Genomic DNA, 24,570 nt, shown 5'->3' with positions numbered 1-24,570 from the left:
TAGACCACTAGGTACCTCCAGTAAGCGCCACAGAGCTGCGTTGCAGAGAGGTGTAAAAAGGGGCTTGGCCTCAGAACACCTGTCTGCAGCGCAGCTCCCTGGCGCATACTGGAGATGCCTGTTGGGGGCGCGTTTGCAGAGTGCTGCACGGAGGGGGCATGGCCTCCGGCACGATGCCAGTCTTTTATTTATTTTAATTTTTTAAGAAGGGGGGCTGTGTGGTTCCCCTTCTTATTCTAATTTATTGGCCCTGATGACCCCATCCCCCAGGGCCTGTCTCCTAATTATATTTTTTTGACCCCAATCCCCATGGACGGCCACTGTTTTTTATTATTTTTAAAAAATATATATTTATAGACACACCTAGGACATGCTGGACAAACCGTACGTACCTATCACCATGACGATTTGCGTGATATTCATTAAAAGGCGACTATGCATGCAATGAATCCACGTGGAATGTATTTACAACACTAGTGAAGCTCTGACATGTCTGATGCCCTACCGTGCCTAATCCCGATAGACACCCTTGTCGTTTATTTATACAAACATGGGTAGCTATTGACGGGCACATTTAATACACATGCACACCAAGCCATTCAAAGGGGATTCGACAAAAATTCGACCAAAACTATGCAAGAAACCCCCCTCACGGTTAATAAAACACACATCCACTGCCGGATGTGTAATACTTTTTATTTTACTCTCTGGAAAGGGGACGAACATCACTTGAGAGTCACAGCGCGCTCCTGACAGATCCCAATGCTGTGTTACACCCACCATTGCCTGCCGAGTGCCACACACCTCTGTGTTGTATTCCACTAGCTAGTGCATATGCTATGACACTCTCTAGCCCATGTGCACTGTAACACCACCCCGTACCCCGTGAATATGTCATCCCACACTTGTCTTCGCACGGGTTATATTGCCCCATCTAACGTGCCTTCCTCGATGCCTATGTTATAACGCACAGTGCTATGCCATACATATTACAATCTGGGATCCATATTTTTGTCACAGTGCATATGCAACGTTACACTCCCCAGCACATATTTTATATTACAACTTTAGAGACTAGTTAGGTTACACAACACTGCCCTGTGCATATTACACTCCAAGGCGTATATCGCATAGCACGCGCTAGTGCCTGTGCTATCTCGCGCTCTCCAATGAATATGTCATTGCGCACAATGTATTGCATATTATATTTCACGCCCGGTTCATCTTATATCACACTTTTTGGTGCATAGTTTATACCATACACTATATCTAGTTTTCATTTTCAATCGTGCTCTCAGGACTATGTTCTATATAACACTGTGTTCACCTACCCTTTTCACGGGCATTACATTTTGCGATAGGGGTGGAGGGTCAGGGGGTGTTTCTGCCAAGTGAGCCCGGAGTCACAGTCACAAACGTCCTCTTCTTCCTGAATAAAAGTGAGATTATGCTGCATACTTGTTCATATTTTAAGTAGTTCGCACAGACACACATTTTAGAAACAATAAAGTTCCTAATACCCACCTTCTCTGAACAGTTAGCTTGCTGCCCCATCCACCTCCTCCCTATCCTCTGTTGTCTGAACCCATGGACTAGCCTCCTCCCTCCTGCCATGCATGGTCTGATGTGCTGCCACTGCCCTCAATTTAGTATGATGTACCAGTCCACTCCTCCTGCCCTCCATTGCCCAATTCTATGCCCCATCATTGACCTCCTGCTTAAACTCTGTGCTTAGCTTGCTGCCCCTATTCTCCTTCCCCCTGCCCTCCGATGTCTTTGTGTATGCCCCTGCTCCATCCTTTTTGCCCACCATGTTCCATGGACCTGCCACTCCTATCTACTCTGAGTGTTCTGTTGAGCTGCCACTCCCCTCCCACCTGCCTAGCATTGCCAGATGACTGTAACCTGTCCCTGCCACCTCCACCTGCCTGTCCACATGCCATGCCCCTATCCTCTTCCTCCTGTCCTACATGGTCCATTGTACTGCCACACCCTTCTGCCCTCCCTGGTCTGTTGTGCTACAACTGCTCCTCCTGCCTGCCCCGTGCGGTCTGTTGTGAGGCCCCTTCCCCTGAACTTTCTTGTCTGTGCACAGGTCCTGACCCTCCCTTCTATCCTCCATCGTCCTTTGTGCATGCCCCTGCACCCTCCTTCTTGCCCATCATAGCCATTGTGCTGCCACTAACCCTCCCACTTGCCATGCATTGTCTTCTGTGCTGCCATGGCCCCTCCCACCTTCCCTGTGTGGTCAGTTAGCTGTCCCTGACCCCCTCCCACCTTCCCTCCATGGTCTGTGTGTATGCCATCACAGTCTCACTGTTGCTCTTCATGGTGTGTCTTGCTTCTAGTGCCCATCCTGCCTGACCTCCATGGCTATCTTGCTGCTCCTGCCCTGCCCCCTTGCCGCCAGCCCTCTGTTTACATGTGCAGACCCCTACTCCCTCCCTCCTGGCTTGTCTGTTCCATTGTAATGCCCCTGATCTGTCCCTCCTGCCCTTTATGGTCTGTTATGCTGCAGCTTACTCTCCTGTCTGTCCATTATGGTCAGCTAGCTACCATTGCCTCTTGCCCCTCTGTTCTCTGTTGTCCATGTGCATGGTCCTGTCCCCTCCCTCTTGCTCTCTATGGATTGTTGTGCTGCACTCCCGTCCTGCGTGCCCTGTGTGGTGTATTGTGCTGCTGCAAACCCTGATGCCTGCCCTGCAGGGCCAGTTTGGTGCACCTCTCCATGTCCCTCCTGTCCTCTGTTATCCAAGTCCATGTCCCTATCCCATTTCCTTCCATGATCCAATGTACCATACTTGCGAACATTTTGAACTTGGTAAGAGGGAGATTTTGAAAAAAAACTGGATTATTGATTTTCCCCTTTGAGTTACATTGAAAAAGAGGATATTGTAGACAGGAGACAGATCAAATAAAGCCCATTTGAGCTTAAAAACATTGGACGTTTCCTGGCTGAATTGGGTCTGTTGGCATGTATGGTTGTACTACCATTGCCTCTTCCTTCTGCCCACAATGGTCTATTACATTGCCACAGCCTTGAAGGAGGGTAGATTTTGTATCACAGGGGGCCCCTGGCCCGTTCGGTCCACACCTGAAGTATGAGACCCTTGTCCTTGCCCTGCCAGCCGCATTTGTAGGGCGTATTAAATTGACCAGCGGGTCCTGTGTTGCTATATAATTATCCTGAGACATCCTTACCACTCAGCCAGCATAAAACCCCTGTGTAGGCCCTTCTGTTCAATATGTAGGCCTCTTTGTTAAATTGACCATAGCTCTGCAATTTCAGTGTATAGCAGTCTGAAGGCAGGTCTGCGAGGCCTTCTGCTCCAAACTAGTAGCCCCCACCCTACCCGAGTGCTCCGTGCTCGGTATCAAAGTTCAACATACCCCTGAAGCTGTCGACATACAGTAGGCTGCATCCTGGACTGGTACTTGCTTCCTGGGCAGGTTTCCCGCTTTTAAGGAAGTGGCAACCGCAGAGCGTCAAGTTAGGAGAACTGAGGAGATTTTATACATGAATATATTGAATTCCCGTACAATACCCATTATTTTCTGCTTGCTCTATGGAACTTACGATAAGCGATTGGCCTGAGAGACTGACCTTTTCACCCAGTCCATTGTCAGCATTAAGTGGGTAAATGACGAAATGTCTGGTAAAATCTGCAGACGAAGCTTTTGGGTAGCATACGTAGGTAGATGTAGCGTGCAAAGGAGCCCACAAAATGATATAAAAAGGGAGCACCCACAGATATCGACGGACTACCTCGCCGTCTGTATGTAGGTTAACAGGCTGTGCAGGTTTTCCCCAAGAGCTGGGAGCTCTTGTCTTCCTTTGCTTAAAATGTGTTGCTCTGCTTTGCTTGAAGTATCTTATTCTATTTTACCTATATGAAATGTCATGTTATGTTTAACCATTGTTCTCTTTACTTTTGCATTTAAAAGATTTTGTATTGTAATTGCAGGAATGCTTGCTCTAAGAGTAAACGTGATTGTTCCTAGGTAACATTTTCCTTGGTGCATTTATAGATGTGTTTTCTCTCTCTCTCTGTCAGTACATTAATTGAGATACAGAGAATATCATGACAGCTGTATGATTATCTGGATTCTGTATTTTGTACTTTATGTCTCTATTCTGCGGTTTCTTTGAAGTTGCATCTTCTCATTAAACTGCCATTGTATTCTGCCTCCAATTCCATGTCTCATATGTCTGTTTTCTTCATTTGTGGAGCAAGCGTTCCTAGGCACCCCGGCTCAAATTAAGGTGCCCCTTTTGCCCCTGACTCACTCTCCTGCTCAGTTCTGTGGTGGCTCCTGGGGCTCTGGGGACCGCCCCTAGCTTCCTTGACTCGTAATAGATCTTCCCTCCAATAGCCTCTCTTGCAAGTCCTGTATTGTTGGTTTGTTGCCCCTGCCCCCCTTTCCACTGCCCTCCATAGTCTGTTGTGCTTCCACGGCCCTTCCTGCCTGCTCAGTGTGGTTAAATTGTTGCCTTTGCACCCTCCTACCTGCCTTCAATTTTCAGAGTCCGTGCCCCTGGCCTCTGCCTCTCAACAGTATCCTAATGAACAACTAGATTGCTAACATTCTATATTTATTACAAAAGTGTGGAACGCCTGACATCATCTTGATGTAATCAAAACTGTAATACCTAGAGCATTTCCTTTAGAAATTACATATATGAGAGGGTCTTATTGGCATCAAAATTATGGTTAGTGCTCTAAAAGACTAAAATAAGGACATATTTTCTGAGTTTTCAAATAGCGATAAAGCACTTTTAAATTATTTGTTATCTTTATGTTTTTTTATCCAGTTGACCACTTGATTAAATGTTGCACTTAGGGGAGAGGATGTGGTGTTACTTCCAGAACTGCAGACTTTGCAACTGGGGAACCAGGTTGAAGTTTCTGCTTCAGCTCGACATTCTGGGATTCTGGTCAAATCACTTAGTCTCCCCATGTCTACAATTAAAATGAATTTGTTCTTGTGTGATGTAACCAATGCTCATGTAAAGCACTCCAATACCTGACAAGTCTGTACTATATAACACTGCAAAAACACAAAATAATAAGTGTTTTGCACACTTCTGTCATTGGGCTATATTTGGGCTACATCTGGGTGATTTTGGGCTACATTTGGGCTCTTTTGTCTCCGGTGGCCATCTTGGGAGATTTATTTGTTATGAAGTTTCCTAATTTCCTCATGTACTGCAGTCTCCTCACTAGGAAATGCTTTCAGTTTTTTACTTTGATTCCATCATGAAGGTATTCAGATATGTCACACATTTGCCATAAATTCTGAATGTTAGCACTCTAGTTGCTCATTAGATCACTGTAGTAAAACTACTGTTCACCATGGAAGTCTGCTCCTGGTATTAAAAGTGCATGTTTCAGTCTGCATGTCAGAATTTTTTAATGAAATAGAAGAGGATTTGAGACGTCACTCAAAATGTGCCCTCATTTTCTTTCTTCAGCATTAATCATAATTTCTATGGCAAAATGAACCCCCTCATTGTGTTCCTTTTTAAATTAAATGTTTTAAGTGTTACCAGTTTAATCCAATCAAGATGGCTTCAGGTGTGCCATACTTTTGTCATAATGAAGACAGTAAGCGCTCTAGTTGTTTTTAAGAACATTCTGGGACATTCTGTCATTGGGCTATACTTGGGCTACATCTGGGTGATATTTGGGCTACATTTGGGCTCTTTTGTCTCTGGTGGCCATCTTGGGAGACTTATTTGTTATGAAGTTTCCTAATTTCCTCATTTACTGCAGTCTCCTCAGTAGGAAATACTTTCAGTTTTTTACTTTGATTCCATCAAGAAGGCATTCAGATGTGTCACACATTTGCCATAAATTCAGAATGTTAGCACTCTAGTTGCTCATTAGATCACTGTAGTAAAGCTACTGTTCACCAGGGAAAACTGCTGCTGGTATTGAAAGTGCATGTTTCAGTCTGCATGTCAGAATTTTTTAATGAAATAGAAGAGGATTTGAGAAGTCACTCAAAATGTGCCCTAATTTTTCTTTCTGCAGCACTAATCATACTTTTTATGGAAAAATGAACCCCCTCATTTTGTTCCTTTTTATATTAAATGTTTTAAGAGTTACCACTTTAATCCAAGCAAGATGGCTTCAGGTGTGCCATACGTTTATCATAAGTAGGACTGTTAGCGCTCTAGTAGTTCTTTGGAACACTCTGGGAAGCTGCAGTAGAACACAAAGGAATCAACTGACAGTCTCTGCCCTTGTTGGATGTACATGTTTTACTGAGAATGTCAGACTTCATTCTCACATGTCTGAGAAAGATAATGTGAATTTACAGAAAATAAGCTCTCAGTTTAGGTTATAGATCACCTTCCAAACCTCTGTGGTAAAAGCATGAGAAAATATTTTTCTCTCAATCATGATATCCCAGCAGAAGGCTTTTTCACATGGTGAAATCACCTTAGAACATACCACAATTCCTAAAATGAGTATGGTACCATCAACAAATGATTTATAATGTAACTAAAGTCTTAAAACCTTCTATTAACTGCAATGCTTTTTAATGAGGTGCTATCATGTATAGTGGTCCCAAGATGGCTGCCAACACTTCTTGGATGAAGTGCTGACAGCCAATCAGATCTCAGGATGAGATGTGTGGTTAGGCTCCGCCCACATATATATATGCTTTTAAATGCTATTTTCTCAGGAAATACTGCACAGATTTACATCAGACCTGCAAAAGGCACTTCCTTGACCTTATGGCTACCTCTCTGCCAAATTTCAAGTAATTCTGTTCAGCCGTTCGGGCTGTAGCTGTGTCTAAAGGTCCTATGGAAAAATGCATGGGAAAAACGCGTTTTGGGACCCCCCTTTTTTCTCGGCCCCCGCTTGACGAATCCCCCCGAGACTTTCAGGGTAGGAGCGGAGCGTAGCGCCCCACCTATTTTAAAAAATTCGCGAGGATTCGTCGACCGGCGCCAAAGTTATTCAAAATAGAATGTTGCGGATTTCCTACTATGGAAAAGGGGTCCTAACTATAACTACCTACTGGCGACCGCCAGTAGGTAATATACACACATACATATATACACATATTATATATATATATATATATATATACACACACACATACATATATACACATATTATATATATATATATATACACACATACATATATACACATATATATATATCCAAAACACACTCCTCAAAGGCAAGAGAAGTAAGAGTCCACACGGGGGTCCGGTCGGAAGCCTTTATTGGACACTTCAGGCATAATGCATTTCGGCGCTTTCCTGCGCCTTCCTCAGATGCCTCTGCAATCAAGACCCGATTCCACCCACACCTTCATTAACCTCCTGCTGTGCTCCCATTGGCTAAGGAGCTCCACCCCACGATCACCTGACATCACGCCCACTGTAGTTCATGACAGCATACTACAGGTCCCAGAATTCATCACAAGGGGATTTGGCTGCGTGGTGGGGGTGAAAGACAGATCAACGACTGAAATAGTCCCGATATTAGGGGCAAGGTGTCCGATGTTTAGATGGAAGGTCTTCTTGTGAAAAAGTTGTCCTCTGGCTTCCTTGGGTCCCCGCTAACGTTCAAAGCCCATAGAGAAGACAGCAGGCGGGCCACAGGGCGGGATGCAATGATTCCCGTCATCTCGTGCAGTCACGAGCTGCTCATGGCAGAAGCCCTGTCCCGCGTCAGCACTTCAAGGCGGGCTGGAGTTACCAAATCCTTGGTTGAGTGAAAAAGCAGCAAAGCCAGCAAACACTCCAGTCTCTTTGCTGAACGGGGCCTCTTAAGCACGCCACTGGCCCGCGTGCAAAATGTCCAAAACACACTCCTCAAAGGCAAGAGAAGTAAGAGTCCACACGGGGGTCCGGTCGGAAGCCTTTATTGGACACTTCAGGCATAATGCATTTCGGCGCTTTCCTGCGCCTTCCTCAGATGCCTCTGCAATCAAGACCCGATTCCACCAACACCTTCATTAACCTCCTGCTGTGCTCCCATTGGCTAAGGAGCTCCAATGGTTCTGTACGAGTGAAAAGTCCAGCTAACTATAACGCCCCTGAAACCTATGGTTGTTTCAGTGAATTTCTAAGGTTTTTTTAAATGCTAATTCCTAACTATAACGTGCCTGAAACCTATGGTTTTTTCAGTGAAAAAAAAATAAAAAAAATATAAATATATAAATATATATATATATATATATATATATATATATATATATATATATACATATACACACACACATACAAATAAAATGTATGTATAAAACAAATACCATCGAAGAGACCTGGTGACTAATAGAACACTGGTTTCCCTGTCCCACTTGCAATCTGAAAAGCAGTACTGTGCCTTTCAATGTCTTGGTACTGAAGCAATAAATAGAGGAATGTGTGCTTATTTGTAGAGTGGCCCTCATATACCTACACATATATACACACACATACACATATATACACATACATATATACACATACATATATAATATATACACACACATACACATACACATATTATATATATATATATATATATACACACATACATATATACACATATTATATATATATATATATACACACATACATATATACACATATTATATATATATATATACACACATACATATATACACATTATATATATATATACACACATACATATATACATATATATATATATATATATATATAAAGACCAAGCGAGACACATAGGCATACCTTAATATGCGTTTCCCTGAAGAGTCACCGACAAGAACTCCATTTTCCATGTGCTTGCTTTGCAATGTTGTTGGACTAGAGGCATCTTTAGAAAAGAAAAAAAAAACCTGAATAAGCAAAGACTACGGTGCAATTTGACAAGTAGATTAAGGTAAGATCCTATAGTTAGAAAACTAACACTGCAAACTATCAGTACAAAAAAAATACATGCATGAAATACACATACTAAACAATAGGTTAAAACAGTACGATAAGAAAATAATTGTGTAGAAGCTCGTATTTACTGTACTGTCTGGAGTTTAGATAGGTTTATCAATGGAAGGTTGGCAATTTGCTCAAGCAAAGATCTTCACCTATATTTGAGTTCCATTTTACTTTACCCTCTCTAAAATTGTCCCTAATGAAACTGTCTGCAAACTTCTACCAAACCGCTAAGATTACTCTGAAATAAGTCATTTGGTCTTTTTATAATTATCTTTAGCACTTGTGCAAATAAGTACGGAATTGTACATGACTAGTAATCAAGGACTCCGTTTCTCAACAATATTCTGAAGCTTTGTATGCCTCTTATATCCACGAACTGGTAAAGACGTCCATGAACATAATTACCAATGAACGCTTGTAGAGTGTGTATGCCTCTTTGCTTCACTAACCGTCATGAGCGGTCCCCTTTCTCAGCACAGCTAAGAGGTGAAATGGGGGCGGGGGGAGGGCAGAGCCTAAGGGCCTAGGCATAATAGGTCAGTCTAAAAGTATCTTCATTCCAGCCAGGTTCTATCCTAAAGTCACTCAAATTTCTCAGTTCTTAAGCTGGATTCAGAAACTTTTGTATAACCAATGCTTTGTGGAGCAATTGCAGCATCCGCTGCTTTTATGAGAGGCACCAAATAGAAGTGATGAAACTGCCATATGAAAGGAATCAGTTATCAAACAAAGATCCACCTCTAAAGGAAAGGGGAAAACTATATAAACCTGGGTACAAATCACTAAGGTGGTGATGTGTGCGTGTCCCACTATGGTTGGATACACTGTTTGTTTAAATACCCCTCACACACCAAAACTGCCTTTGGTGTCCTGCTTCACCATAGGGGTCTTCCCGCCCCACTGCGGGACTGGGCGTGCTACGACCTGCGACTACGCGGGAGCACTGATGATAAAGTGCTATGTGTGATGTAAAGGGAGGGTCTGAAGTGAATGCGAGTAAGTGTATTAAATAGGACCTGGCCTCTTAAGACAAATAAAAATTTTAATAGGTCAAGCGAGGCTGGTACTGTTAAAAGAAAGTGGTGCGGAGATGCCCTACGTAATGTGAGGTTACTCCTAATTTGTCGACATGTTTCGATGCAACAAGGCATCTTCATCAGGACAAGACAAAGATCCATCCTGTATAAATAAAGTATACTTATTCAAATGACTATGAAAATAAGTGTAAATGCAACTAATGATACATTGATAAACGATACCTAATGGTATGCTTGTATGTCTGAAAAAAACTGAAAAAAGAGAAATGGACGCTTAGTGTCCCAGGAAACATAATACGTGGTACCTGCAAACATAAGCGGTGCACCACTAAGTGACAATACGTGAAATCTAACCATAGATCTAACTTTGCAGGAAAGAGGTGCGGTGACCTGTAGGAAAAAGAACAATACAAGACAATACAAACGAGAAACAAAAAACACACTCTATGGAATGGTGAGCAATTTTCTATTGAGCAAAGAAGAGACAACGTGGTATAAATCTAATACATACTTTTGTATATGCAAGGACAATGCCTCATGAACCTTTAGAACGGGTGGTTAGGTCAGGGTATCGTAATACTAACAGGGAAAGAAAGAAAGAACAGAGAAATGGCTGTTACCTTCTACAAGCTGATCGTGCTGAATGTGCAAAGTCAGCTCCCCAGAACGGCTATGCCGTACTTACGTGCCCTTTCAAAGACCTAGCTCGATGTGAGTCCATCCCGCGGTTCCGCCGTAATGCGGGACAGTGCCTAAGGCACTCTATTTATGCAGACTGTTATTCACTCGTTAGAAAAACACCGTATCACCTGTATCGTAATTCTAGAACGTTGACTCCACTCGATCGCTGGTACAGCGGAAGTGTAGTATATGGATGTGTGTGATGGTCAATGTTTACACGCTTTATCATGAAGCTCCAAAAAATAAAAGCGGTGAACAAATGCCAAAGACTAAAAACGATGTAAAATAAGCATTGAAAAATGAACGGTAAAAAATAAATAAATAAGCGGGGAAGCCGCTTTTACGAGTGACGCATAGGTCTTAAAGCCTCTCGACAGAAGTTGTTCAGAAAAAGATGTACTAGAGCCTGATAAGCCTTAGTTTGTAATACATGGTTGAATTATCATGGGAACAGAGAGGCAAATGTGTGCACAACAAATGGAACATCATGCGTCGCACGTATGCTCAAAAACAGGACTTATTTAAAACAAAGAGGCAAATGCGTGCATAAAAATGCATGCATAAAAAATGGATCATCATGCATCACATATTAATTATAGATTTTGCTCTAAAAACCTAAATAACAAACAGACAGGCTTATGTCCAATGTTTTCAAAGATGAGAAACGATGATACTAAGTCAGCTGTGACCAAGGTATCTCATCGTTGAGGCCCGTCAGATGTGTACTCAAACGGAACACCCAACGTTGTTCTCTCTCAACGAGACCAGACTGAGTTCAATTGTTCTATGACCGTCTATTTAAGATCTTCTACACTGTGATTCATGGTTAAGAAGTGATTTGCCATCTTAGTTGTCTTTTTTTGCAGCGGATATTGCTCTTATGTTCGCCAATCCGTATCTTAATCTGTCTCTTGGTCATTCCAACCGATTCCATTTTACAAGGGCAAGTGATGAGATAGACCACATTCTTGCTATTACAGTTGGTAAATTTCCTTTGCTCCCAAGATGTGCCATTGGAAAAAGTAATGTGGGTACTTTTTTTTAGTGAGTACGCACGTGCTGCACATACCACACGGATGATGCCCTTTGATAGGTGGTAATATGCTGCTGGTGGTGTGTCTGACTGGTAGTGTGCGTGGTCTTGTGTGGACCAGAATGTCCCTCAAATTTCTGCCTCTTTTATGGGAAAACATGGGTTTAGGTAAGTTCAAACCACCGCAATTAAGGATCTTCCAGTTCTTATTAATGATTTTGGACACTTGGTTGGAATGGGCGTTGTAAGTTGTCACACAGATAGGTCTGCTCTCTTGTTCCTGTGGAGTATGCTCTTCTAAGAGGGAGTCTCTATTGTTATTTCTAGCTCGTTTTAGTCCTCTTTTTACTATTGGTTCTGGGTAGTTCCGTTCTAATAGTTTCTTCTCCAGATCCTTGGCTTGAATTTTGAAATCAGTTAATTCAGAGCAATTCCTTCGTAAACGAAAGAACTGGCCATATGGGAGATTATCCCGGAGGTGTCTGGGGTGGAAGCTATCGTATAGCAGTAAACAGTTTTTCGCTGTAGGTTTGAAATGCGTGCTAGTCTTTAATCTCCCTTCATCTGAGTAGATGTTAAGGTCGAGAAACACCAGGTTACTGTTAGATGACGTATGTGTAAACTTGAGAAAGGTGTTTTGTTCGTTCAGCCAAGTCAAACGTCGCGATTGATTCAGAATTCCCCTTCCAAATAACTAGGACGTCATCAATGTAACGTTTCCATAGAACTATGTTACTGTAGAATGGGTTGTGCTGGTGAAGTATTTTCTGTGATTCAAAATGGTAAACATACAGACCCGCTAGACTCTGCGTAAAGGTGCTCCCCATGCTGGTACCGTGTTATTGTAAATAATGAACATCCTGGTACATGAAGAAATTTTTCTTGAGGGCCAACGTGAAACATTCCATAACCAAATTTCTGGGAGTGTGATAATTCCAGGTGGTAGAGAAAAGGATCTCTTCTACGATATCCAGGGTCTCGTCATGAGGTAAACTCGTGTACAGACTCTCAACATCTAATCCCAGTAACAGATGTTGTTCAGGATCAAAAGTAAGATTCTCAAGGAGTTGTAAGACTGCCTTAGTATCTTTTAAGTAGGTCTCGGTATCCTGGACCAGTGGTCGAAGAAAAGCGTCCGCAAATTTTAACAGGGGCTCAAGTATAGAGCCAATCCCCGATACGATAGGACGTCCTGGTGGGTTTTCAAGGTTTTTATGTATTTTAGGGATGGTATAAAAATAAGGTGTTCTGGGTGACTTCTGAATAAGCAAGTCAGCCTCTTTATTGGAAATCCAATCATGGGCAATGGCTTCTTCCACCATCCCCATTATGCATATCCGGATAGCCTCAGTAGGGTCCTCAAGGAGGATTTCGTAATTTCTTGAGTCCCCCAGCAGTCTCCTGCATTCAGTGTCAATTTTCAGATGTTTGGATTACCGTAGCTCCACCCTTGTCCGCTGGCTTGATGGTAATGTTGATGTTGTTGGCCAATTGCTGTAGAGCTTCCTTCTCAGATCGTGTGATGTTTTGGAAGGTTTTGTTATCTTTGAGTGTATTATTTAGATCCTCCATTACTGCCTTTTCAAAAGCAAGTAATTCGATGGGTATTGTGGAATCCAGTGGAGTAAAAGTGGATTTGGGTCTCAGTCCAGTATCAGATAACTGATTATGGGCAGTAACCTTGTCAGAGAAAAAAGTTCTCGTAGCACGCCCCGTCCCGCAGCGGGGCGGGAAGACCCCTATGATGAAGCAGGACACCATGGGCAGTTTTGGTGTGTGAGGGGTATTTAAACAAACAGAGTGTGTCCAACCATAGTGGGACACGCACACATCACCACATTAGTGATTTGTACCCAGGTTTATATATTTTACCCTTTCCTTTAGAGGTGGATCTTTATGTTTGATAACTGATTCTGTATGGACGACGTATCCACCTCCAATGCCCGTGTAGGGTTTTTCCTCTGCACTCCCTAAACACACCAAAAGATTGAAATAACTTTATAAAAGAAGAGGGGGCTAGGCCCCGCCGATGGCCGAATAAGATGCTTAGAGAACTCCAGCCAGAGCTATTCATCCAGACTTAATCCTACAGATTTCCTTAACAAAACTTGTCTTTAAGAGTCCCCAAAAGTGGAAGAACCACACAGCACCACACCAGAGACAGCTGTCAAGGCTCGAACAGTAGTAGAAACATCGCCGGACGAGATTCAAAATTGCGGGCCACAATGCCCGAGACTCACCCGATTGCAGGAAGGAGTAGGAGAGCGCTAAGAGTGCCCGCAAAACATCCGGACAGCGCCGCTGACTGGGGGAAACACTGGGAACCTCCTCCCACCGCCCCTTGTTTGAGTTCTCAACACCCCTTCTAGATGACAGCACGGTTGAAGTCCGGGGTAAAACGGTGTCCAGGGACAACGCAGGGACAGACCCCGCCCCCCCCCCGCAACAAGGGACCGGAGTGGCCGCATCCCAACACGAGCTGACTTCGTTTAGCGGGAAGGGAAGCCAGTAGACCGATCAGGTGAGGAGGACCCCCTCCGGGACAATTGAACGGCGTTTCCTCTGGGTGAGTGCCTGAAATGGGTGGCAGCTCCAGGGTGCAACCGTGCGGGGGACAGCCAGGTGGGCCGCTCCGGCCAAGAGTGAGGAGGCACCCAGGTACCACAATATATCGGAGGGAGGACAGGACTCCTATCTCCTCCTCTAACCAAAAAAAGAGATACAGTTGGTGGCACTGGGAGACGGCAGGAGAATCCCACGGTTGCGGCCCACAGTGAGAGAGGGGTCGGACCGGCCATAAGCTGTGGGCGGCAGAGGCCCCTCATAAGCCGATTCCACCCAGCATGATTAAAGGAAAGGAAGCCCGGGCCTCGAAGAGCCTGAAATACAGACCTCCCAGAATAGCCGAGTAACGTCCCGCTAGAGAAAGAGTGTGAGACAGGGGAGACGGAAAGCAGCTCGGGATCAGAGCAAAGAACAAGGATAAACCATCGCACCAGAGAAGGCGACAGGAGGGGGACAGTGCCTGGTGGGGCCCACTTGTCCCCCATCCGCTGCTTACAGAAGCATCAACCACAACACGCTAGGATAACAATACTCACTAGGAGGAACATGGAGCAGAGACAAAGGGATGAAATCAAGACTGCCAAAGCATGAATGGGGCAAATCCATACAGAGGCTCTATAGAGGTGAGAAGCGGAATTTAATAATCAGACACAAGGTAGCAACTGGTAGACATACTCAGCATACATCACCATCACACCGAGGGCCAGAAGTGGTGCCAGGAAGGGGTAGAAAGGAGTAGAAATACCCAGAAGACAGGATGAAAGGAGACAGGCCCTGGAGAAGTGAAGGAGGCCAGGACCCGGTGGAGGCCTCGAGATACACAGATTTGGAGAGGTGACAGGATGCCTAGGCACCTACCTAAACTCCTGCAGGCCTATTTTGAGAGGTAACACGCCAGAAGGAAGGGCCCTAGATGACCTATGCCTTACGCACCCCTCCTCACACAGCTCCCCCCCCCGCCACATTACTTAAGAACGCAAAATGGCGGGACCCAAAAAGCCCTGGTAAGTCCCAGCCAGACAAACCAGAAACGAAAGGGCATAGGTAAACATCGGGGGGAGGAGCTATCCAGAATGATGGCCAATGATAAAAAGAGCAAAAACTCGAAGCAAAGGAAAATGGACCAATACATGAAACCACTGCCACCGCCAGTCGAATCAGCGGAGCAGACGCAGTCCCCATCAGACACAGTAGTACTCCTCCAAGCTGTACAAAACTCCAGAGAAGTCCTGGAGGGGAATGCCCAAGAAGCAGGTAAGTAAGAGTTAATTACCTTCGGTAAAGATGTATCTGGTAGAGACTATTCTAGCCGCAGATTCCTTCACGTAGAATTATCCCCAGGCGTGAGACTGGATCCCGAAGCTTTTTTGCCACAGCATCCCTGCGCGCCGGGGGCGGGGCAACATCACGCGACTCCGCCTGGGCGTCGTCCCCGTACATGATGTCCGCGAGGTCACATAAGACCCACCCCGGCACGCCTACGTCAGTTTTCTTCAGAGAACTTTTCCGCACCACAGCACGGAACCATCAGTTAAACTGTGGAAGCATGGCAACAGCGTGCGAAGAGCACAAAAAATTGGAAAGAGAAGGTGATTAACACCACCACCAGAGTAGTGCCAACACCGCAGAACCCAAGGGCAGGGAAAGAAGAAAGAAATAGAAGAAGCAGCAGAAACCTTTGCAGTCACCCTGCCAGCACATAGACAACCTCCCATCCCTGTGCCCCGGAGGCAAAGAACATACGTAAAAGTCATCGCTCACGTAGGAAGCCCACCCCCCTCATCCTGAGCAAGGAATAGAACCAGTCCCAAGGCAGAGAGGGACAACAAACTTCCAAGGCACCCCAACCTAGAGGGCAACCACCCACAAGGGACAAGGGCAAGACAAGACCAGATGACCCTTAAGCAGAGGATAACAATGGAAGGGAGAGGGAGGGAGGACAAGGATAGAAAGCAACCCCCCCCAAACCCGGAGTAGCCAGGGCAGCAGGGCACCGGAGCACCAGAACCCCATCCTCCAAAGAACCTAAGTAGGAATGAACCGCACCCAGATGGGGCCACCCGTCAAGAACAAGGAACGGCACTCTCAGGCGACACAGCCCCCCCCCCACCGGGAGGAGAGTACCGAAAACCAACCCCCGGGTCCCCACAAAATAGGGGAGGAAGGGCGGGCCGCGAAGGAATCTGCGGCTAGAATCGTCTCTGCCAGATACATCGTTACCGAAGGTAAGTAACTCGTACGTCTGAGAGAGTACTAGCCGCAGATTCCTTCACGTAGAAAAGATACCCTAGCCATACCCCCGGGAAGGAGGGTCTGCGAAAGGACCACACCAGCCTATGCAGAACAGAGGGCCCCACAGGGGACCAGATCTGTGGACTGTAGGAAGGTGGATATCTGACTATGGTTACCCCCAACTTTTTGCCTAGTGTCTAGCTTGTTTTTCAACTTAGTTGGCCTGAGATCCTGCCATTCAGGGTCTCAGGCTGTCTGCTGTCTCTTTAAAATGGACTCCATGTACCCTAGGTACATTCCCAATTGGTAAGGATGACCTTATTGGACCCTGTACAGTGTACCCTAGGTACCCAGGGCATAGGTGTACCCTGGCTGATCACTCAGCTGGGGCAAGGTCGTGTAATCACCCCTTGCTTAGATATAGTATGCCTATATCTACCCTTATATAAAGACACATGTGTACCTATCAGTCACTCCTATGGCAGGCCTTAACAATCCTGGAGGCAGAGTGCTTGGTAACATGTGAGATGGTGCTCTAGCATGAGCTGAGCCGGTCTGCAGCTTTCGGAACCATGTCCTTATAGCTGTTCTATGATATAGCCTACCATATACTCTTAAAGTGCCTTATAATCTTAAACGGTTATGGTAACTATGGTTTGGCTTTATCAAAACATGTCGTGTAAGGTGTCTAACACTTTGGAATAATACCCCCATCCCATTTCTGGTGATGAGGATATTATCCTTCCCTTCTAGAGGGAGAAGACATGTTGTAACCTACTTACCCGGTTAAAGTTAACCAGAGCCCCAGCATCACAAAATGGATGCTGCTGCCACAGACACGAGTCTGACCTCCTATTGCTGGGAGTAATCCCGGCAAGGGAGGCTTGGACAATAGGTTTCCTGCCTTGGGAGGTGCTAGCACCACCCCAGACAGGCCTTAGTTTATTGGGGCAGGGAGGGATGAATAGAATGAGACATGCCTGGGGCACACAAGGTTTCCCGTGCATAGTCCAGTTCAAACCGGTGCTGGGGCACTCCAGCCCCAGTCCTTGCGCGAAACTGGACAAAGGGAAGGGGGTGTAACCACCCCCCTCCCAGGTCCCACCCATAAGGCGTGACCTAGCAGGTAACCCAGCCCCCCAGATTAGTATAAGAGTGGTAGCTGGGCCCCAGGAGATTAGATTATCCTGAACCCGCAACTTGAACAGAAACTCTGGACCTTCGACGAAAGAAGAAGACTGAAGAATCTCCCTTGTGGCCAAGGAGTGGCTACCCTGTGCAAACAGGCACCATCAAGAGACTACCCTTTGCTTTGCTGAAGTTCTACGAGGGACCGACTGCAGAGCCCGACCAGAGCCTTGACTTCCAGACTTCTCCGACCCTGATCCACATCCACAGCCGAGCTGAGATTCGTGGAGGCGACGAGAGACGTGGGACCGGCTACCTGGGAAAAGTGGCTAGTATCTTCCGGCGCAGCTTCTGAGGCACCCTCGAAGTTGTGCACCGGGGATTGAGAAGCCCCAACCCCAAGCACCATCTGCACCGAAGATCAGCCCCCCACACTCCACGAGTCCTGCGTGGGGCCCTTCTGCATTTTCCTGCTTGCCGCGTCTGTCTGGTTGCTTGCCCGTTGGCTAGTGGCCTTTGTGACGACGCATCCAGAAATCTTCACCGCTGGTTTGGCTCCTCCAGACTGGCTCCCGCTTCCTTGCAAAAGAGAAGCACCCCAGACCTTCCTGGTCTGCACCAGAAGCAAGTCCTCCGTTTGTGGAAATATGGATTTTTCTGGTCAGTTATGTCCCCTATCTTGGACCCCAACGGTTCTATGTGCATGTTACAAGTACATGTATGTTCCCTCCAGTTCCAGTTATGAAGACGCAAATACATGTGCGTCCACCGTTAACATGTCCTCTGTCAGATCCGCCATGAATAGGCCGGATATTCCATTCCTAAGTACGAAAGGCCACCGGTTTTATATGGTTCACTTATGCCATTTTACAGTCCAGGCAAGTAGGCCCTGATTCTGTCATCAAACTCCTCTTGCCTTCTGCTTCTGAAAGCTCCAGTCTGAGCCTGCATCTGTGACCATGAACTTTGTCTCGTTCTCTGCGCGGCTCACAAAGCCTGACATCAGCCTATTCTCTGCCAAGAACTGTATTTCACCTTCGAGTTATCTGCTTCCCCCTCAGCCAATGCATTCCTGTCTAGTAGTTTAAGTAAACATTCTTCCAGCTACCGAGCAAAAGGCCCGGCTTCTCTGTCTTTATGCAAGTAATTCATAGTCCTGTTACCATGGAATATTCCTACCCCCTCGCATTTAGTGTAGACACTTAGACGCTTGTACACGCACGCACAGTCACTATAGAATAGATTCTGTCCGAGAGTCCTTCTTTTGTGGATAACATAGTTCTTTAAACATAGGATGTTAGATATGATTTGGGATTAGGTTGACTTGACCCCCCAGACTTTTCGTCTCCACATGTAGAGCTAAATGTCAAGTCCCCTTCACCCCCGAGTTGCACGTCAATCACACGTCATGCTGCTGCGCGCGCATCTATGCCAAGTATTATCTTATAGATCCACCTATATATGACATCATAACCAATTATGTTCCTTTTTACTCCTTATTACACCCATTTTCGGTTACGCATATGAATCGTCATTTTCCTTATCAATTGTTACGCCTACTGCATTCGCTTCATTGTAATGTATGTTCTATAAAAGTCATTTCCTGTCAATAAAGTATGTACTTCACTTCCTGAACCTCCGTGGTGATGGAACTTGGAGCAACCGATTATAATCGATCATTGGAATAAAGCCCATTCCGAACCTCTAATACCACGGATTCTGCCTCTCATTTTACTGAGCTATTTTATTATGTTCCTGTATCAAATTAAGTCCCGGTAAAGGAAATTATTTACCACATGAATGGCGCCCGAATAGGGACACTTTCTCATCTCACGCGCCGGCGGTGAGTTGCAGGCCCGGTCTCCTGCCACAGCTGGACGGACAATAACGCGTACCAGCAGGATTTCCTGTATCTCCCTCCGGTCAAGCGGGGGCGACTGAGGCTGCGATCAACACCCAGACGAGGCGGTGAGAAGTGCGAAGTATCCCGACCAGAGCCTAGCTGAGAGAGCAAGATCCGAGGTATACAGAGGCCCACCAGTTCGAAGTAGAGTCCAGTTTCCGACGAGCCGAGTCGAGTCCAGTCCGGTCCAAGTTCAGTTTCCGAGGCCTTCCGTTTCCGAAGCTACCCGGTGAGTACCATTACTGGGGAGGCATTTCTGACGTGCACATAGGTTGTGCCGGTCAAGACGGGTTTGGGTACACAAATCCGGTCTGCACTGTTTTAGCAGTGTATATGTACTGTTTAGCAGTATATCAAGTATTCCGAAGTATCTAGTTATTGTCAAGAATTATGCTTGGTGATTAGTTATGCAGACGATCATCATTGTTGGTTATTTTTAAGGTTAAAAAATGTTTAATGTTTAATGTGTTAAACGTCCTGCATATTGTGGTATGAATGGTTGTTCATTATTGTGCTTTTGTACTAAGTGTGTTCAAGATCAAGTATCAGATCAGTTCTCAACATGCCGCTCTTTTCAAAACTAAGACAGATCACTACAAGAAAAGGGGTACTCGAAGAAGCCGTCCCTATTCCTCCTAGGGACACTCCAGGGTACTTTATGTATCATAAACATGGCTTAGACGCTATATTATTTCTTGATTTATGGGTAGACTACACCAAGGAATTACCAGAAAGTCAGAGGTGGCCCACAGCGGGAACCTGGGATGCAGAGTGCATCATGAAAGTCGAGGAAGAGTTATGGAAAAGGAAAGTCAGACAGTCACAGAAAGATGCCGTTGAGTTATGGCGTAAAGAATCTCATAGACGTACGGAAAAAGCACGTAGACAGGAAGAGAAGAGTAAAGAGAATTCCAATAAAGTTCGAGAAAATCTAATAATTGAGGAAGGGATCCGAGTGAAATCAGAACAAGTAGACAGACAAAGAAATGCCCTTATGAATGGTATGTATCCCCTTCTGGCCGAAGGATTACCTAAAGCTACTCCAGAAATACCGAAAGACTTGCCGCCCCCATTATTCCCAATAAAGGTACATCCTAAGGGGCATCCTAGAACCGCAGAAGATGTCTTTCTCTCCTCATATTTAGACGACGCAGCTCCCGAATATGCTAATTCCGCCCCACATAGACCGCATACCAGGGAGATTCAACGCCAAGATCCAGTACCCGTATCCCTACAGCAACAGATCGTGTCACAAGTTCCGGCAAGCACATCTGTTTCTACATCTGTTCCTACAGCTGCTTCTATAGCTGCGTCCACACCTATAGTTGCTGTGTCACGTTCAACGAATCCTTTCACACCAGACACCCCAGATGGGGCTGCGGGAGGTGCTACCAATATTTTTTCTACGCCACCCAGAATAAATAAACTTACTTTTCAAGAGTCAGCACATTCACGTACCCCCAAACTCATAAATGCCCGTACGCTTAAGGAACTTCTTATAGATTGTAGATATGACCCTGTGCCCGGCAAGGAGGACGAAATGACCCTGGCATCATTGCGTATGAGACGAGCCGCAGTGTATTTAGGGAAGTTACCAGGAATGACTGCTCATCTAGATAAAATATATCATTTTGTCCAAACAGGGCAAGATTCAGAATGTATTAACAGAGCTATGGAATACCAGAAAGTGGAGATACAGGGGGAACTGTTACGTTTCCTCATAAACTGTGTGATCAGAAATGAAGACCGACCGGGGGTAGACCCGGAAGCAATGCAAATTCTTACCAGATGGAGCCAGAATATATCAGAAGGTAGACATGATAAACAAAATTGTATAATAGCCATGTGCCGAAAGATCCGTAAAGAAATAGAACGCCTACACGAAGAAAGATTAGCGGTAGACGAGTTCGAACAAAACTAGGAGGAAGGGTCTGGACTGCCCGCAGGACAGTCAGACACCATAGCCTATGTAGGTAGAGGAAGATCTTGTAATAGTAATAGATGTCCTTATTGACCCGATACGTCCGATATGTCCAGATAATAACAGGAATTTCCAAATACCTATAATTAACATCAGGTCTAACGAGCATTCGTTCCAAGCCGCCGACAAACTACTCCGGGAACGAAGGGGTTATCATTTCCTCGATTCTATGGATGAACAAGATTTAGCTAGGGCAGCTGTCCATTGGGTGGACAGTCCCGGAAAATATAGTGATGATACAGTAGCACGTACATTTTTGAATCTCACCCCAGATGAACAGCGGTTAGCTGGGATTTATATGATTCAGCAACTCATTATACTATATCAGAGTCAGCATTCGGACCCTGGTCCCTTACCTGACATATTGACTGAATTACTTATGAATAGATGGAGGTTCAGGTACTAAATTAATTAAAGAAATTCTAGAATCAAGAAAGCAGTACATTCTTTTTGTATGTTCAGAACATGTTTCATTGCCCATCAAGGAAAGAACCACGTATTACATGGATAGACAGAATCCTTTACGAGAAGTGCACCCAATAAAGGGCGAGGACAACGAGTTTAAGCGCGTATTTGTATATACGCCCATATCGAAAATAGAATTGTTAGAAATGAAGAAAGTGGTACCCAGTCATGACAAAGATCCAGCGGGTTTTCACCGAGAAATTAAAGATATGTTACTCATGGGAGAGTATACCTATCCCGACATTATGACAATATTAAAGGTATTGATGCCTGCTGGCATTTATGAAAAACTCAGGGAAAAAGAGTGGGAGGTAGGAGACCAAAAGATAGAATGGTCAGTATTAGAAGCAGAAGAAAAGGCCCGAACTGCAGGAGCAGGACTTGGGGATAAAACTAAAGCACTACCAGGTTTATTAGTACAGGTACTGCCACGTTTACTAACTACGAAAAAGGAAGACTGGGGTACAATATCTGCCTGTAAGCAGAAGCAAGATGAAGACACTAGTGATTACTATGCCCGATTTGAAAAATGTTTTGGTATAAATAGTGGCCTAAAAGCAAGTAGCGAATCATACCCACATCTGTTTGTAACAAAACTAGTAGAAAATGCCCTGCCCCAAGTAAAGAATAGAGTATTAAAATTCGAGAGTACCTGGCAAGGTAACACTCCATCACAAATGTTACAAATGTTACATTACCATCACAATAGAATTAGAGAGGAACAAGAACATGAACACAGACGCATGAAAGACACGAAAATGAAAATGCTAGTTTCTCAGACAGTTCCAGCTGAAGGACATAAAAAGGGTATGACACATTCCGGTGATTCAGCAGGACCTGTAAAAGGGACATGCAATTATTGTAAGAAACCAGGTCATTACGTACACGATTGTCCAGTTTTGAAACATAATATCAGCATAGGTAAAACACAAGAAAGACCACGGCCACCTAGACAGGACCAGAATGAACAAGGAGCTCCGCAGCATGCACAGTCCATGCCAGCTTCACAACAGTCTATACAGTTTGTGCCAGCTGCACCAGCGCTGCCTGTTGCTGCCACACAAACCACGACACGACAACTGTACCAGACCGCACAGTACGACTATCCTGATTATCAACGATACGCATGAACAAGCCTAGAGAGGGAAGTTGACTTACCCCTTATTGAAATACCAGTAGATCAAGAAGGACCCTATGTGCACAGTGAATTATTAGGTCAAGACAGAAAATTCTTACTTGATACAGGGGCAAGTCGAACAACAATAAAACGTAGTGAAGTTCCAGGGGCACCCCTCTCAGGCTCTCAAAATGTTTCCCTTGGTTTTTCAGGAAAACCTATTGTTAATGAAGTGTCACAGCCTCTCCCACTTACGATAGGACCTCTGACCAGAACTACAGATTTATTGCTTACTAAATCATGTCCAGAAAATCTGTTAGGAATAAAAACACTGAAAGCTCTAGGAGCTATAATATGTTGTTCTCCGGAAGGAGTAAGATTGTTTTTACGTGATTTTAAAGGTCACTATGTGTCTAGAGACATGGATCCCCGACTGCAGATTTTACCTACACATCTATGGGCACAAGGCCCTACTGATGTTGGATGCATGAATATTACACCATATCGAGTCACATTAAAGGCAGGAGTGGTGCTACCACGAATGCGACAATACAAGTTACCACCAGATGCTGTAGTGGCTTTACTACAAATCATTGACGAGCTCATTGCCCAAGGAGTAGTTGTGGAAACAGACTCCAATGTATGTAATTCACCGATAATTCCGATTCTTAAACGAACAGATCCAAAGGCCCCGCCAGTATATCGATTGGTTATTGATCTGCGCGAATTAAACAAATGCATTGTACCACAATTTCCTGTGGTCCCAGATATCTCGTCATTACTGACAGCTATTGATTCCGAAGCAACATTCTTTACTGTAATCGATCTCAAGAATGCCTTTTTCAGCGTCCCAATAGATCCGGAAAGCCAATATTTGTTCGGATTTAGTTTAAATGGGCGTAGCTTTAAATTCTCACGCGCACCTCAAGGATTTACAGAAAGCCCCAGCATCTATAGCCAAGCACTGAAACGAGAACTCGACAGTATCCACATGCCAGTTAACACTGCCTTGCTTCAATACGTCGATGATCTGCTGATCACCGCGAGAAGCGAACCGGAATGTGAAAAAGCATCACTGACAGTTTTACATTTTCTAGCCGAAAAGGGGCACAAGGTGTCCCCTTCTAAGCTGCAATTCTGTGTCCAGCGAGTTATTTATCTTGGACACTCGCTGTCCAAGGAGGGAAGGCAGCTTACACCCGACCGCATTCAGTTAATAGCTAACATGCCAATACCCAAGACACAAAAGGAGGTGCGGGCTTTCATAGGCCTCACTTCATATTGTAGGCAGTGGATCCCTCAGTATGCATTTCTAGCAAAACCACTCATTCAGTTGACAACACAGGAGGCAGCCACATCGACTGTTCTCCCTTGGACTCAGGAACATACGCAAGCTTTTGAAAGCCTAAAGAAAGCTTTATGTCAAGCACCTGTTTTAGCAACGCCATGTTACAGAAAACAGTTTACACTCTGTTACAGAACGCGAAGGTACTGCCTTGT

The 24,570-nt window shown here is 45.0% G+C and overlaps 1 protein-coding gene across 3 annotated transcripts in view; it reads right to left on the bottom strand.

Moving 5' to 3' along the window:
- The window catches only part of ABCC1 (ATP binding cassette subfamily C member 1 (ABCC1 blood group)), a 1,390,768-nt gene that overhangs the window by 544,246 nt on the left and 821,952 nt on the right, over positions 1 to 24,570 (bottom strand). For all 3 annotated transcript variants that reach the window (XM_085632083.1, XM_085632084.1, XM_085632085.1), the window contains one exon: positions 8,725 to 8,809. In XM_085632083.1, coding sequence (XP_085488209.1) covers positions 8,725 to 8,809 — 85 coding nt within the window. The remainder of the gene's footprint in view (positions 1 to 8,724; positions 8,810 to 24,570) is intronic.

The sequence above is a fragment of the Triturus cristatus genome, chromosome 10 (genome assembly GCF_964204655.1).
Source record: "Triturus cristatus chromosome 10, aTriCri1.1, whole genome shotgun sequence".
In the NCBI taxonomy this organism is placed as follows: Eukaryota; Metazoa; Chordata; class Amphibia; order Caudata; family Salamandridae; genus Triturus; species Triturus cristatus.
The sequence above is the reverse complement of the archived record's forward strand: the minus strand, read 5'-3'. Positions and strand labels throughout refer to the sequence as shown.